The sequence below is a fragment of the Psammomys obesus genome, unplaced genomic scaffold, assembly GCF_907164565.1.
Source record: "Psammomys obesus unplaced genomic scaffold, mPsaObe1.curated_primary_1811, whole genome shotgun sequence".
Classification (NCBI taxonomy): domain Eukaryota; kingdom Metazoa; phylum Chordata; class Mammalia; order Rodentia; family Muridae; genus Psammomys; species Psammomys obesus.
In genome coordinates this window covers 1,376,935-1,393,291 of record NW_026585687.1, presented here as the reverse complement: position 1 = coordinate 1,393,291, position 16,357 = coordinate 1,376,935, and the positions used below count along the sequence as shown (strand labels likewise).

General features: G+C 36.7%; 1 protein-coding gene across 1 annotated transcript in view; it reads left to right on the top strand.

Moving 5' to 3' along the window:
- The window catches only part of Abcb7 (ATP binding cassette subfamily B member 7), a 119,840-nt gene that overhangs the window by 102,601 nt on the left and 882 nt on the right, over nt 1-16,357 (top strand). The window contains exons 10-15 of the mRNA XM_055592441.1: nt 197-354; nt 880-1,043; nt 1,184-1,313; nt 4,967-5,138; nt 6,456-6,559; nt 10,746-10,853. Coding sequence (XP_055448416.1) covers nt 197-354; nt 880-1,043; nt 1,184-1,313; nt 4,967-5,138; nt 6,456-6,559; nt 10,746-10,853 — 836 coding nt within the window. The remainder of the gene's footprint in view (nt 1-196; nt 355-879; nt 1,044-1,183; nt 1,314-4,966; nt 5,139-6,455; nt 6,560-10,745; nt 10,854-16,357) is intronic.

Below are 16,357 nucleotides of genomic sequence, written 5' to 3'. Positions count from 1 at the left end.
TGTGTTTCCCTTTCCATGCAGTATATACCAAGTTCCTATATTACCTAATTCATTCATTCATAGGCTGTGCAACTTGTATGATCTTAAATGTTGCTGGTTATGTACACTTAGAACTTTGTGTCATAGAAATTACCTATAAAACCCTCTCTTAAACTGGGAACGTTTATACCTTTTCTTCTTCCAATTGCATAAAAAGGTGTCCTTACTGTTGGAGATCTAGTAATGGTGAATGGACTACTTTTTCAACTTTCATTACCCCTTAACTTCCTGGGAACTGTATATAGAGAGACAAGACAAGCACTCATAGATATGAACACCTTGTTTACCCTGCTCAAAGTAGACACACGGATAAAAGTAAGTAATGCATATAGTAGCCCTTTCAAAAGAACATGAACACTCTCATTAGTATTGAGTTGTTCCAGGGCAGCGGTTCTCAACCTTTTGATGGTGACTCCTCTGGTGGTCTCATAGCAGATATCTTGCATGTCAGAGTCTTAACAGTAACAAAGTTACACTTAGGAAGTAGCAACAAAAATAATTTCATGGTTGGGGGTCCCCGCCACATGAAGAACAACTGTATGAAAGGGTCACAGCATTAGGAAGGTTTGAGAACCACTGCTCTAGGAAAATATTTTTACATCACTATGTTAAACAAACAATTTCTCCATTTTCATCTTTCTCAACTCCTCACCAAGAAAGTGTTCCCAGCAATCAAAATATATAGGAATTTCTTACTGGCATATTTGTGCAGTGAGGAATAAAAAAAGGTGCTTGATAAAGCTCTTTTATTGTATTTTTCCCTTTCTATCTGTTAATTAAAGCCATTGTCTGAAGAACCTACTCTAAGTAATATAGTGTTTTTTTTTTCTTCCCTGCTAGGACAAAGTGATGGCATCTCCCCTTAAAATAACACCACAGACAGCCACGGTAGCCTTTGATAATGTGCATTTTGAATACATTGAAGGACAGAAAGTCCTTGATGGAGTATCTTTTGAAGTTCCTGCAGGAAAGAAAGTGGCCATTGTAGGAGGTAGTGGATCAGGGTGAGTAATTTTTTTTTAATTCTACATTATTGACTTATAATTCTGGATGGGAATTGTTATCACAGTGAAATAATTACTATCGTTAAATGAAGCTTCCCTAATGACAACAGATGCTGATTAACCTTCATCTCCAATTTCAGGAAAAGCACAATAGTGAGGCTGCTGTTTCGCTTCTATGAGCCTCAAAAGGGAAGCATTTACCTTGCTGGTCAAAATATACAAGATGTGAGCCTGGAAAGTCTTCGGAGAGCAGTTGGAGTAGTACCTCAGGTATTTATAACAAAAATATCATTTTTAGAGCGCTGGTGGATGTATTACTGTAATAGTTTGAATCTAAGAAGTCACCATATGCTAATGATATGGATAATATTAGATCGTCTGCTTCTGAAAGGATTTTTTTTGAGACAGGGTATCATATAGTCCTGATTGGCATGTATGTAAACTAGGCTGTCCTCACAGAGGTCCATCGACCTGCCTCAGTCAAACAGACATTGATTCTAACCCTAGCTAAGACTGATGAGATCTGTGGCTACTCAGCACAGTTTCCTCATTTCTCATTTTATAAGAAACAATTATTCTAGAGAACACACACACACCAAGCATAATATCCACAATATAAATGTTTAGACAATTAAAAGTAATTTTGAATAGTTTGCAACATATTGTTTATAATTACAAAAAAGTTTATCCACCAAACTTAAGCTTTATGCCTTATTTGCCATTGTGTCCTCTTCGCTATCAGGCATAGAGTGCCTGACTTGGAGTAATCATTTTAAAATGTTTACTGAGTGGTGTTGGGACAGGGAAGTAAATTCAAAGTAAAGCCTGGGAAGACAAGAGGTAGATAGTCTTATAGGGTTTATGGTTTTCTCTTGAAAGTCTATAAGGGAGTCTGAGGCTGTACCTAAATGGTAAAGGACTTGTCTGATGTTCATTGGTAAAACTGATTCCAGTATTAGATCCCTGGGAGAACAGATCATATGGGGAAGGAGAGAAGAAAACCTACAAGAAAGTCATCAGGAAGGAAGTGGTGATCACACCTGAAATCCCAGGACCTGGGAGGCTGTGATAGGATAATTGACTTAACTTAGAGGCAGACTGGGCTACAGTGCATTCCAGGCAGGTCTGGACTACAGACTAAGATTATGTCTTTAAAAGGAAAATATAAAGTAAAAAGAGTGAGCAGACAGGGGTATGCCAATTATATAAGGTTCCCAAGTGCTCCAACAAATGACACTCCTTTCTAGCCTTTTTCTGAGAATCTCAAATTTTAGTGGGTTTGAGTCTCCTGGGAGATTGTTGAAATTCCACGTCTTTTTCACGTGTTCTGCTTGTGATTCTAGAATGCATTGTGAGCCCAGAAACCTGTTTTTTTTTTTTATATGCATCTGTGAGGATTCTGATAGATGGTTTGTAAGATTGAGTATGTGTTAGGAAACATTGACCTATAGTGTTTGCCAAGTCAACTGCTTTCTAGGCTATGACCTCATCCAGTTCAATGTTCTAATTCATTTAAATCTGTTTCTGCCATTCTCTTGGACTATATAATGGTTTCATTCATCCTTTTGAAAAATAAAACATTAAATTCACAAAGGAAGAAAAGCTGTTCGTCCTTATTGGAGACATTAGTAACATAAAATTAGATGAAAATGAAATAACACTTTTACCTTAATTAGCTTGATAAAGATTTTGAAATTTAGGATATCCAGTTAGACACAACTGTATGAAATTGGCAGTCTTGCTCTTCTGAGGGAAGCATATGTCTTTCATTATAAGAAAATTGGCAATACATATAAAGTTCTGAGAAAGTGTTGTAATAATTTGCTGCTAGGAAATTTTAATAAGAAATTAAAAGATACATACATGGGTCTTTACATACATTACATACAAGCATTACTTATAATAGTAAAAAGTGAATACAATATAAATACACAATGGGAACTGAATGTCAACTTATGACATGTAACCATTTCTAAGCATAACATTTTTTGAAATTACGTTGTTATTGTTGTTATTTAACATATGGTCATTTCGCCTGAACGTAAGTCTTTGTACCCCATGCAAGCCTGGTGCCTGAGGATATAAGAAGAGGGTTTTGTACCTTTTAAATTTAGGGTTACAGAATGACTGTGTACTGGGAGTTTTGAACCCAGTACACAGGTCCTCTGGAATAGCAACCAATGCTCTTAACCCAGTGAGCTATTTCTCCAGCACAGCATTAAAGTTTTAAAGAATATTTAGTATTGTGAAGAGTATGTCAGTTCAAAGTTTGCTGAAAGAAAGCTATGGACCAAAATAGTCTAGCTATACAATATAGGTTAACACATATAAATAGAGAAAAAGATAGCATAAATACCCAAGCATGTTTTTTTCTGGATGATAAAGTAATATATTATTTAATTTCTTAAATTTGTGAGCATTATTTATATATATGGTACACACCATGTTATAAGATACCCATACTTAGTAATGTGGTTACTTAAGTAATCTCAGTTAACAATTGCATTATTTCACACAGTTACTCATGTTTACTATATGGTAAGAGTATTTAGCAAAAATTGTAAAAGAAGTCTGTGTTTCGTATGGGGAGAGAGGGTCTCATTCTGTAGTGCAGGGTAGCAACAAGCTCTTGGGGCTCCTACTTCTGACTCCCGAGTGCTGAGATTACAAGGATGGGCCACCACACCCATTCAGTTCATTTTTAATAATAAATTTTTATTGTATTTTTTCTGTTTTTCAGTTAGCATTTGTTAATTTTTTTCAGAGTATTAAAGACTATAAAATAGTTCAATATAAAGAACTTTGAGTTACTTAATACTGACTCAGTAGGAGAAAATTTCTGTAAGTAGTAGATATATAAATAATTATAATATTATTTGAAATAGCATCTGAAAATTTAAGCCTGAAAATCATGTAAAAGAAGACCTTATTGAGTCCTCTGGTAAATATTAACGATTAGAGCCATTTTATTTCACCACATTCTTAAACATTCAGAGCCTGACAAAAGAATAGGAGATGAATGCTCACTTGAAATAAATTATCTTTAGTATGCCATGTCAGAACTCATTCAATTACCAAATGAAAGCTTGCAGCGATCTTCCTCTAATAAATACATCCATGATGAAAAAAAAATTACTTGTTTGCTCAGCTTCAAGTCCAAAGTAAAAGCTTCTTATCAATACAGGGAAATGTATTTAACCTCATCAGTAATTAAGAAAATGCTAATGTAAACAAGAATCACATTTCACTTTAAAAGTCACAGCAAGTGAAAAAAGTGTAAAAACCCGAATTACTAACTCTATGGGGATCTAGCAACCTAACCTGCCACTGAGTAGAGCATGATCATACTTTACTAGCTACTATTTTTGCAGGACAGCTGAATAAACATAAACTTAACCTTTGACCTATCAGTTGACACGTAGGACTCCTTGCATAAATACTCAGATATGCAAAGCCATTTATATAATGATATTTTATTCCAACGTGTACATCACATTAATGTACACCAATAGGGGAATAAGTAAGCTATATCTGTAGTATAAAATATAGAACTGTTAAAAAATGAAATGTTTTTTATTATTCAGAGTGGACAATCTCCAGCATATATTAAATAGAAAAGGCAATTTACAAAATTTTGTAGGTTTATTTTGACTAGATTCCCTTGTATTGAAAAAAAAAACCATATGGTTAAGCATATAAATGTCTAGAAATAAGTGTGGAATGAACACAACAAATTATATGTGGTAATTAGGTCCAGGAAGGGACCTGAGACTGCAAGACCCTCATCTGATAAAGGGGATTTCTTGATTTACTATTAACCATTACTTTATGTTTTTAACATTTACATTTGTATAATGAACATATATATGTGTGTATGTATGTATATGCATATATATTCATATGTATGTGTAAATCTGCTTCAGGATGCCGTCCTTTTCCATAACACTGTCTACTACAACCTCTTATATGGGAACATTAAAGCTTCACCAGAAGAAGTATATTCAGTAGCAAAATTAGCTGGTCTTCACGAAGCAATTCTTCGAATGCCACATGGATATGACACACAAGTAGGGGAACGAGGACTCAAGCTATCGGGTGATCAACAATTTTAAAACTTCCACTTGTATATTCTTTTCATACTAATTTCTTGAGAGTGTTTATATTATTTATAGAAGCTCATGTCTATTGGTTTGAATGTGTAACCCATAACCGTTATATTGAAGGAAAGCCAAGACTGTCCCTCACCTGGAAAAGAGTCAAAGCAGACTTAAATAGTTTAGTACTGAAAAGTGTATCTCTCATCTCATTTCCTAGGTTAAGCTCAGCGATTTAGACTCCCTTACACTTGGTCCTGTTAATTTTCTTATCCTTCTTAGTTAGCTCACTGGTGAAAGAAATTCAGAGGCTTGTATGTTTCTATATAAATCTTTAATCACAAGATCATATGTTTAATAATCACCTTAAAATGTTTGTCAGAACATTTATTAACTGTATACTATGGGTAGCTCCTATCACAAATTATTTATGAGTAAATGGGCCTGCTGTCAAGGAATTTTGGTGCTTTAAAAAAATTTTTTTAATCGAGACAGGGTTTCTCCGTGTAACCTTGGCAGTCCTAGACTCGCATTATAGACTAGGCTGGCCTTGAACTCACAGAGATCTGACTGCCTCTGCCTCTCCAAGTGCTGAGAAATTTTTAATTTAGGTTAAAAGTATTTTAAAGCCAGGTATGGTGGTGCACACCTATAATCCCAGTATTCATGGAAGCAGAGGCAGGTTTGTGGCTGTTGTTTGGCCATAACTTAGTAATAGAACATGCTTATCATTTCAGTCTCTTTATAAAGGGTTACATAATTTGCTGTTGCAATTAAAAGAAGGTAAAATGTATTTGCTATACACCCTTATTTTGAAAAGTACTATAAAATAACAGCTTATCTTAAAACATCCTTAAATATTAGCAGATTTATATTGTCAGAAATTAAGATATTCATAGTTCCATGTCTTTAAGTTTTCTAGTTTCAGATATCAAATTTGTCTTTTACTTTGTTGATTTTTTTGCTATTGGATCTTTTTTTATCTAAGGTTGTTGCATATTGAAATATTTGTAATATAAAGTAACATGATATGTTTCTGGTGAGAAAAATTGGAGAAGCAAAATTGTTAACTTCTCATTTTTATACATTTCACTGACATGAATCAGAGATTCACTAAGTTTGCATTTGTATTCCAGGGAATATAGTTTGTCAAAGGACTTCATATATAGACTTATACTGAACATTTCAGTAAAATGACGTGTGCTAAAGAGTTGACATGAATGTTGCAAGTATAACTTGATGGTTGTAATCAACAGAAAAACTAGAAACAGAATATTCCTGTATTTGTTTCCTTAAATTATTTTTTTTTCTTTTCCAGGAGGAGAAAAGCAGAGAGTAGCAATTGCAAGAGCCATTCTGAAGGACCCCCCAGTTATTCTGTATGATGAAGCTACTTCATCATTAGATTCCATTACTGAAGAGGTAAATGACAATGAAAATAACAAACTTTCTCCCTTGGAAGTTTCAGTACAATATCTACATTACTTAGTGTGATAGTGCTCAACCTTCCTAATGTTGCAACCTTTTAATACACAGTTCCTCAGGTTGTGGTGACCTCCAACCATAAAATTATTTTCATTGCTACTTCATAACTGTAAATTTACTACTGTTAGGAATCATAATGTAAATATATGATGTGCAAGATATCTGATATGAGACCCCTTTAAAAAGATTATTTGATCCCCCAAGAGGGGTCTTGACCCACACGTTGAGAACCACTGACTTTGTGTTTGAATGAATTTCAGTTGGAAAATTCCTAACCCTTTCTTCCCATATGGCAAGTGTTAATGAATGCTACAAAAGCCAGGTTGCATTGAGCCAGTGAATCTGTTCACAAATGTGTTTCCTTTTGGACATGTATGATAAATCTATGCTACTCTTAATTCCTTTTGCATCTTGCAAAACTATATATATTACCCCACATGCTAGTGAAGGAGGAGAGTTTTAGCCACTGTCTTGTTGTCATTTACCACTCCTCAACAGAAATCATGTAAGTGACTGTGACATAGTACATACCAGAATGCTTTCCTTACTATTGAAGTGCAAGCCAGGCAATAAAACCCTTAGAATGGGTATCAATATGTATTCATTTCATAAAACTGTTATGTAACAGCAAGATATCTGTGACAGTGATAGTATGATACTACCCTACAAGTACATTAAACCTCACAACTTCTTTACATTATACACAAAAAATTTCAACAGCATTGATAATTTCATGTAGGCTACTCTACAACCCAAAATAGGCAAGTGTCCCCAGTTGCTACTTTTCGCTGAATTTGTGGTACAGAAGTATTATGATCGAGGTCTACTTTCAGCTTTACTAGCAATATGATATAATATTTACAGGTGGAATTAACTTTTAAGGGACAATGTTATATTATCAGCAGCATACTTAAAACAGTTCAAAGTAGATTTCTTTGAGAATTTATTATATTTTGAGTGAACATTTAACAGGATTAGATCCCGTTCAAAAGAGAATAGCAGCCTATTTATTTATGAGAACTTTATACGTTAATATATGTTGTGTAAGTTACAAGCTAACAAAATAGAATTTATAGCAGCAGTTTTTAAGTCACATAGCATGATTATGTCAGAGCATATAACCCACTAAGCTTTTACAGAGAATTCCTCAGAAGAAATAGTTTTATTAGATTTCAGTAAGCCCTTTTAATAGGTACAGGGAAATCAGAATTTAAGTTTTTATTGGTAACAAAGGAGAGGCTCTCTACAAACAACAAGGTTTTTATTATTGTTGTTTTCTTTTGTGTAGTATTGGCCCTTTACTTGATCTTTACTCTGTCCTAGTAAAACTTAAGGTCTGCTTTTCAGAAAACTGTCTACTTCCAGTAATGTTATGTTTTTAAAAAATTAAATGTCTAGAAATACCTGTAGGAAGGCACTGAGTATATCTTAAGCACCCACACTGCTGTCTCTAGCCAAGTACCTCTGTTTAGGCCCAAGTTTCCAAAGATAATTGAATAAACATTTAATTTTCTTACACTTCAGAGGCAGTAAACAAAATCTACTTTCTAGAATAAATTAACTCAAAATGAAGATTAAGCATCTTCCCTAGGGTCCTCCTTGTTGTTTACCTTCTTTAAGGCTATAGATTTTAGTACGTTTATCCTATATTGTATGGCTAATATCCACTTATAAGTGAGTATATACTATGAGTCTTTCAGCTTCTGGGTTACCTCACTCAGGATGATCTTTTCTAGAGCCCACCATTTGCCTGCAAATTTCATGATTTCCTTTTTTGTTGCTGAGTAGTATTCCATTGTGTAAATGTGGTACATTATGTTCTCATTCTTTGGATGAGGGACATCTGGGTTGTTTTCAGATTCTAGCTATTACAAATAAAGATGCTATGAACATGGTTAAGCAAATGTCCTTGTTGTATGGCTGAGCATATTTTGGATATATGTCTAGAAGTGGTATAGCTGGATCTTGAGGTAGTAATATTCCTAATTTTCTGAGAAGGCGCCAGATGGTTTTCAAAAGTGTACAAATTTACATTCCCACCAGCAATGAAGGAGGGTTCCTCTCCAGCATATGTTGTCATTTGAGTTTTTGATCTTAGGCATTCTGATGGGTGTAAGGTGGAATCTCAGGGTCATTTTGATTTGCATTTTCCTCACAATTAAGGATGTTGAGCGTTTCTTTACGTGTTTCTCTGCCATTCCATATTCCTCTATTGAGCATTCTCTGTTTAGCTCTGTAACCCATCTTTTAATTGGATTACTTGGTTTGTTGGTGTTTAGCTTCTAGAAGATACTTAATCTTCATTCAGGAGGGCAAATGAGATAGACATTGGAAGCAGGAGAAGACAGGGAACAGGACAGGAGCTTACCACAGAGGGCCTCTGAAAGACTCTACCCAGCAGGGTATCAAAGCAGATGCTGAGACTCATAGCCAAACTTTGGGCAGAGTGCAGGGACTCTTATGGGAGAAGGGGTAGGTAGAAACCCTTGAGAAGACAGGAGTTCCACAAGGAGGCCAACAGAGCCAAAAAATCTGGGCCCAGGAGGTCCTGCAGAGACTGATGAATCAACCAAGGACCATTATGGAGAGGACCTAGAGCCCCTGTTCAAAGGAAACCCATAGGCTGTTCAGTCTCCAAGTGGGTTTCCTAGTGAAGGGAACAGGGACTGTTTCTGACATGAACTCAATGGCTGGCTCTTTGATCACCTTTCCCTGGGGGTGTGCAGCCTTGCCAGGCCACAGAGGAAGACAATGCAACTAGTCCTGATGAGACCTGGAAGTGATAAAACAGAGGGAACAGGATGGAAGCCTAACAGATGTTCTCTAAAAGAGTCCACCAAGCAAAGCAGATGCAGAGACTTACAGCCAAACTTTGGACAGAGTGTGAGGAGTCTGATGGAAGAAGGGCTGATAGAAAGACCTGGGGGTGGACAGGAACTCCACTAGGAGACCAACAGAGCCAAAAAATCTGGGCCCAGGGTTCCATGCAGAGACCGAAATGCCAACCAACAACCATGCATCGAGAGGACCTAGACCCCCTGCTCAGATGTAGCCCAAAGTCCACTCAGTCTCCATGTGGGTACCCTAGTGATGGGAACAGGAACTGTCTGATGTGTACTCAGAGCTGGCTTTATGATCACCTTCCCCTGGGAAGTGCAAGAGGAATCCTTGCCAGGTCACAGAGGAAGAGGATGCAGTCAGTCCTGATGAGACCTGGTAGGCTAGGGTCATATAGAAAGGGAGGAGGACCTCTCCTCTCATTGACTAGGGGAAGGGCGTAGGGGGACAAGAGGGAGAGTGGATGGGACTGGCAGGAGATGAAGGAGGAGGGGCCCACAGATGGATACAAAGTGAATAAATTGTAATAAATAATTTTTAAAAGGAACTCAAAACATGGCCAGGCACAGTGACACACACCTTTAATTCTAATAGTTTTAAGGCCAGCCACATCTCCATATTGAGTTTTTTTTTTGCCAGTCAGGGCTGTGTACTAAGACAATGTCTGAAAAAACAAACAAGAACTGAAAATGCTTTTGAAAAAAGGCTTTCCTCAAATTGAAAGTACACGAATGCAGAAGGACAGATAGATGTTCCTATATGCTTTTAGACTTTGATTTGTCCTATCACTTGAATACTTTTGACTTTTGTTCGTATTGATAAAATTATATATGACTATCCTCCTTATATCACTGGACTTTTGTCTTTTTTAAAGCATAGAAAAGCTCTCCTTCTCCCAGGTATCTTAGTGACATGCTGCCTATCTTAAGTATAATTTTTTTTTTAATTTGATTTCAAGGCAAGGTTTCTGTCTGTAGCCTTGGCTGTCCTGGAATTGCTCTGTAAACCAGCAGTCTTTGAACTCACCTGCCTCTGCCTCCGGAGTGCTGGGATTACAGGTGTGTGCTAGCATACCCAGCTCTAAATAATAAATTTTTAATGATGGTATACTCATATATTTTTCTAGATTTTCTTTGATTTTTCTCTTTTACTAAGTATTAGAGGTAAAATATGTAGTGTTGGTATAAATTCCTAGGTTCCTTTAGGAAAGATAAGATTGTTTTCATTTACAATAACCTAATGAAAACTCTTGTTTGGTTTTTCTCTACTCTTGTCAAACTTGTAGACTATTCTTAGTGCCATGAGGAACGTGGTCAAGCACAGAACTTCTATTTTCATTGCACACAGACTGTCAACAGTGGTTGATGCAGATGAAATCATTGTCCTGAGCCAGGTAAGACCCTTTCTCAAAATAAAATGTAAAAGAGATCCTGGGATATAGCTTAGTGGTAGGATGTGTGAAATCCTATGTGAACAGTAATGAGTTCAATTCCCTTTACTGCTAAAACTGTTTCTAGAGTTTTTTTCTTACTCCTTATAGCCTGGTGTTTACCCCCTGATAGACTTAGCAAAATGTTTGGCAACCAGGCATTTATTTCCCCTATTACTTTCCTTCATCAGCAGTTAATGGGAGGATTCTTTTCTAGAGAAACCATAGTAGCTCCCCGGGTATCCAAATGATCATCCTACCACAAAGTGTGCCAGTTGAGAGTGGTATTCCCATGTACACAGCCTCCAGTTTTTCTCTTTTTTTAAAAAAATTATTTATTATGTGTACAATGATGTGTCTGCATATATGCCTGAACACCAGAAGAAAGCACCAGACCTCATTATAGATGGTTGTGAGCCACCATGTAGTTGCTGGAAATTGAACTCAGGACCTTTTGAAAAATAGTCAGTGTTCTTATCCTCTGAGCCATCTCTCCAGCACTCCAGTTATTCTTTTAAGGTCCACTCTTTGGTGTTAGAAGATAATAAACGAAGATCTCTGAAGCAAACAGAATGAAAGGTCAACAACAGAATATGTAGGTAAATCAAAGAGCTATAAGAAATATTTTTAAAATACACTATCCCTAGAGGTCATAAAAAAACAAAGCATTTCTAGAATGACAGGTGCTATTCAGAAAAGGAAAGGAAGCACATGGCATGATTTCGGGATATATGGTTAAATGAAGAAAGTGTAGTGTAAAGACGTTGTATACCGTCTTTTGCAAGAAGGATGGAGGGAAGAATATATGTAGATGTGCTTATTTTTTTCCCAAGAGAAACTCAAGAAGGATAAAATAAAAACTAAAACAGTTGGCTATCTACAGAATGTAGACAGAAAAGATTTACAAGACATGAGAAAATCAGATCTTCCTGAATATGTATGTTTACATTTATTTTGCTTTTGAGCTATTTATATATTCAAATTATATATGTGTGTGTGTGTGTGTGTGTGTATGTATGTATATATGTATGCATGTATGCATGCACAGCCCCAAAATGTATTGACATGTATGAAAACAGAAGGAAAGGTACTATTTGGTGCACTGAAGGGGACTAGCGGAAGGGAGGAATGTGGACAAGAGTAATACATATGTATTAACATGTCATAGTGAAGCTCATTATTGTGTGCCAACTAAAAACACAAAAATAAATCAAGGATACAAAAACATAAAAAAATGAACACTAACAGAAAACAACACTGTCACATTCATAATAGAGCCAACCCATGTAATTTTAACACATTACTCCAATTATATACACTTATTATTAGATGCCCTAATTTGCTACTCTGTTGCTATGATAAAACACTGACTAATACCAACTTTAAGGAGGAAAGGATCTACTTGATTTACAAGTCAAAATCTGTCATTGAGGGAAGCTAAGGCAGGAACTGATACAGAGAGCATGGAGTAATAGTGCTTACAGGTCATAATGAGCTGCCCAATGTGGGTACTGGAAACCCAGCTCAGGTCCTCTGAAAGATGAGGAAAGACTCTTAACATCTGAGCCATCTCTGTCCCCACATGGCCTATTCATAATTTTAAAAAAGTTTAACCTGAATCTAATAATAAGGAACAACTAGATAAATCCAAAGTGAAGGACAGTCTTTATTTAAAAAAAAAATATTTAAAAAAATTAAAAAACTGTAAAGCATTTAGACCTGGACATTTAGGAAATGCCAATGCCACAAAGAGAGAAGAGTAGGGTGCTGTTAGAAATTCAATACGTGGATGCAGGCTGTGTTCTTGTTATTGCTTGGCCCACAGTCATAGCTCCTTTGCATTGCCTTCATGGAGGAATGAATACAGAAATTGTGGTATATTTACACAATGGGATACTACTCGGCAATTAAAAACAAGGAAATCATGAAATTTTCAGGCAAATGGTGGGATCTAGAAAAGATCATCCTGAGTGAGGTATCCCAGAAGGAGAAAGACACACATGGTATATACTCACTTATAAGTGGATATTAGACATATAATATAGGAGAAGCATATTAAAATATATAGCCTTAAAGAAGCTAAACAACAAGGAGGACCCTAGGGAAGATGCATAATCATCATTCAGAAAGGCAAACAGAATAGAAATAAGAAGTAGAACACAAGGAACAGGACAGGAGCATTCCACACAGGACCTCTGAAAGACTCTACCCACCAAGGTATCAAAGGAGATACTGAGACCCATAGCCAAACTTCGGGATAGAAGGACCTGGAGGAAACAGGAACTCTACAAGGTGAACAACAGAGCCAAAATACTTAGGCGCAGGGGGTCCTGCAGAGACTGATACTCGAACCAAGGACCTTGCATGGAGAGAACCTAGACCCCCTGTTCGAAGGAAGCCCATAGGCTGCTCAGTTTTTAAGTGGGTTCCCTAGTAAGGGTTACAAGGGCTCTCTCTGACATGAACTCAGTGGCCATATTTTTGGTCACCTCCCCATGTGGGGGTGCAGCCTTGCCAGGCCACAGAGGAAGATGATACAGCCAGCTTTGATGAGATCTGATAAGCTAGGGTCAGATGGAAGGGCAAGAGGACCTCCCCTATCAGTGGACTAGGAAAGGAGTATAGGGGGAGAAGAAGGAGGGTAGGTGGGACTGGGAGGAGATGAGGGAGGGGACTGCAGCAGGAATACAAAGTAAATAAATTGTAATGAAATATATAATAAAATTAAATTTAAAAATTAAAAACATTTAAATTCAATATGTTGGTTTTCTTCAGATCCTAGATGGGAAAAAAAAAACAATACAGGGAAATATTGTAATAGTTAATGAAGATTGAAAATGAAGTATATGTTAGGTAATAATATCATGTCATTGCTAAATTTCTTGGGTTTGGTATAATTATACCACGTAAGATTATTCCTTATTTTTAAGATCTACATATTAATGAAATATTTAGAGACAATGACTATAAAGTGAGACAAAGCAAATGATGTAGGTACTAACTCTAGGAAGGAAAGACCTGTGAGAAAATGTATATAAAATCCCAGTACCTACAGGATTCAACAGGAAATTTGTAGTCATAAAGAAAACAACACAAAATACTTGCAGAGTCATAACAGAGGAAACAAAATTTGTGATACAAGAGGTGTTACTAGAAGAGTGATAAACGCTGCACAGGTAATATGGGATGATTGGAGCACTAACTTCCCAACTTTTAATAAGTTGAGAAATAATAGCAGAAATGAATAAATCAAGAAACAATATAAACATATATGTATATAGCCATATATGTGTACAAATGCAGTACTTGGGCAATGACACAAACTTCATTAATATGGCAGAAAGATTATATTTGCAAAAAATCCCATCAGCACAAATGCCTGTGAAAGAGACACATGCCTTTTGTGTCCCATCATGTTTAACAGTAGTAGCTATCAACATACAAATTAAGTGTTGATCAAAGTTTGGAATCGATTCTAAATTAATGAAAAGTGTGTTTAATGGGTATTGTTAGCAAAAAGAGCTACTGGAAGAAGTAAAGTTTGTTCCCTTTTTTTTACCTTGTTTTAAAATTAATTACAATTTATTCATTTTGTATCCCAGCTGTGGCCCTCTCCCTTATCCCCTCCGAATCCCACCCTACCTTTCTCATCTCCTTCCATGTCCCTCCCCAAGTCCACTGATAAGAGGAAGTCCTCCTCCCCTTCCCTCTGACTCTAGTAGCCTATCAGGTCTCATCAGGGACTGGCTACATTGTCTTCTTCTGTGGCCTGGTAAGGCTGCTCCCTGCCCCTCATCAGGGGGAGGTGATCAAAGATCCAGCCACTGAGTTTATGTCAGAGACATCCCCTGTTCCTCTTACTAGGGAATCCACTGGGAGACTAAGCCGCCATGGGCTACATCTCTGCGAGGGTTCTAGATTATCTTCATACATGGCCCTTGGTTGGACTATCAGTCTCAGAAAGGACCCCTGTGCCCAGATTTTTTAGTTCTGTTGCTGTCCTTGGAGCTCCTGTCCCCTTCGGGTCTTTCTATCTGCCCCTCCTTTCATAACATTCCCTGCATTCTGCCCAAAGTTTGGCTATGAGTCTCAGCATCTGCCTTGGTACCTTGCTAGGTAGAGTCTTTCAGAGGCTGGCAGTGGTGGGATCCTGTCCTGTTCCTTGTTTTCTCCTTCTTCCAATGTCTGTCCCATTTGCATTAACGAGTAAGGATTGATCATCTCACCCAGGGTCCTCCTTCTTGCTTACCTTCTTAAGGTATACAGATTTTAGAATGTATATCCTATATTATATGTCTAATAACTACTTATCTGTGAGTATATACCAGGTGTGCCTTTCTGCTTCTGGGAAACTTTACTCAGGATGATCTTTTCTAGTTCCCACCATTTGCCTGAAAATTTCATGATTTCCTTGTTTTTAATTGTTGAGTAGTATTCCATTGTATAAATGTACCACAATTTCTGAATCCATTCCTCAGTAGAAGGACGTCTGTGTTATTTCCACAGTCACCTTGATATCTTAACCACAGAAAGACCCAACAGAAAAAGAGAACTTGAGACATATCTCTCTTATGAACATTGATGCAAAAATTCTCAATATAATACTTGCAAACCGAATCCAAGAACACATAAAAGATATCATCCACCATGACCCAGTAGGCTTCATATCCAGGTATACAGGGGTGGTTCATTATAGGGAAATCCATCAGTGTAATCCACCACATAAACAGAAGAGGGAAAGATAACATGATCATCTCCTTAGATGCTGAAAAAGCATTTGACAAAATCCAGCACCCATTCATGTTTAAAGTCTTGGAGAGATCAGGGATACAAGTCACATGCCTAAACATAGTAATGACAACATACAGCAAGCCTATAGCCAACATCAAACTGAACGGAGAGAAACTTAAAGCAATCCCACTGAAATCAGAGACAAGACAAGGCTGCCTACTCTCTCTGTATCTCTTCAACATAGTACTTGAAGTCCTTGCTAGAGCAATAAGACAACTAAAGGAGATTAAGGGGATACAGATTGGAAAGAAAGAAGTCAATGTATTACTACTTACAGATGATATGATAGTAAACATGAGTGATCCCCAAAATTCAACCAGAGAACTCCTCAGCTGATAAACACCTTCAGCAAAGTGGCTGCATACAAAATCAACTCAAAAAAATATCAGTAGCCCTCCTGTATACAAAAGAGAAATGGGCTGAGAAAGAAATTAGAGAAACAACACCCTTCACAGTGGTAGTTTGTTTTCATGAAGTCTTCTGTATTTCATGAAATTTTATTTCAAAATTCACATAGATTTCATAATTTGTTTTTAAATTCTTTAAATCCATATATAGATAACAGTGCTCTTGATTTGAACATTTGCTGATTACAGGAAATATCACCTTTTTAGCATTTTGATCTCCTCTTTTGTGCCTTTCAGCATGAAAAAATAAAATAGTAAAGCTTTCTTTTC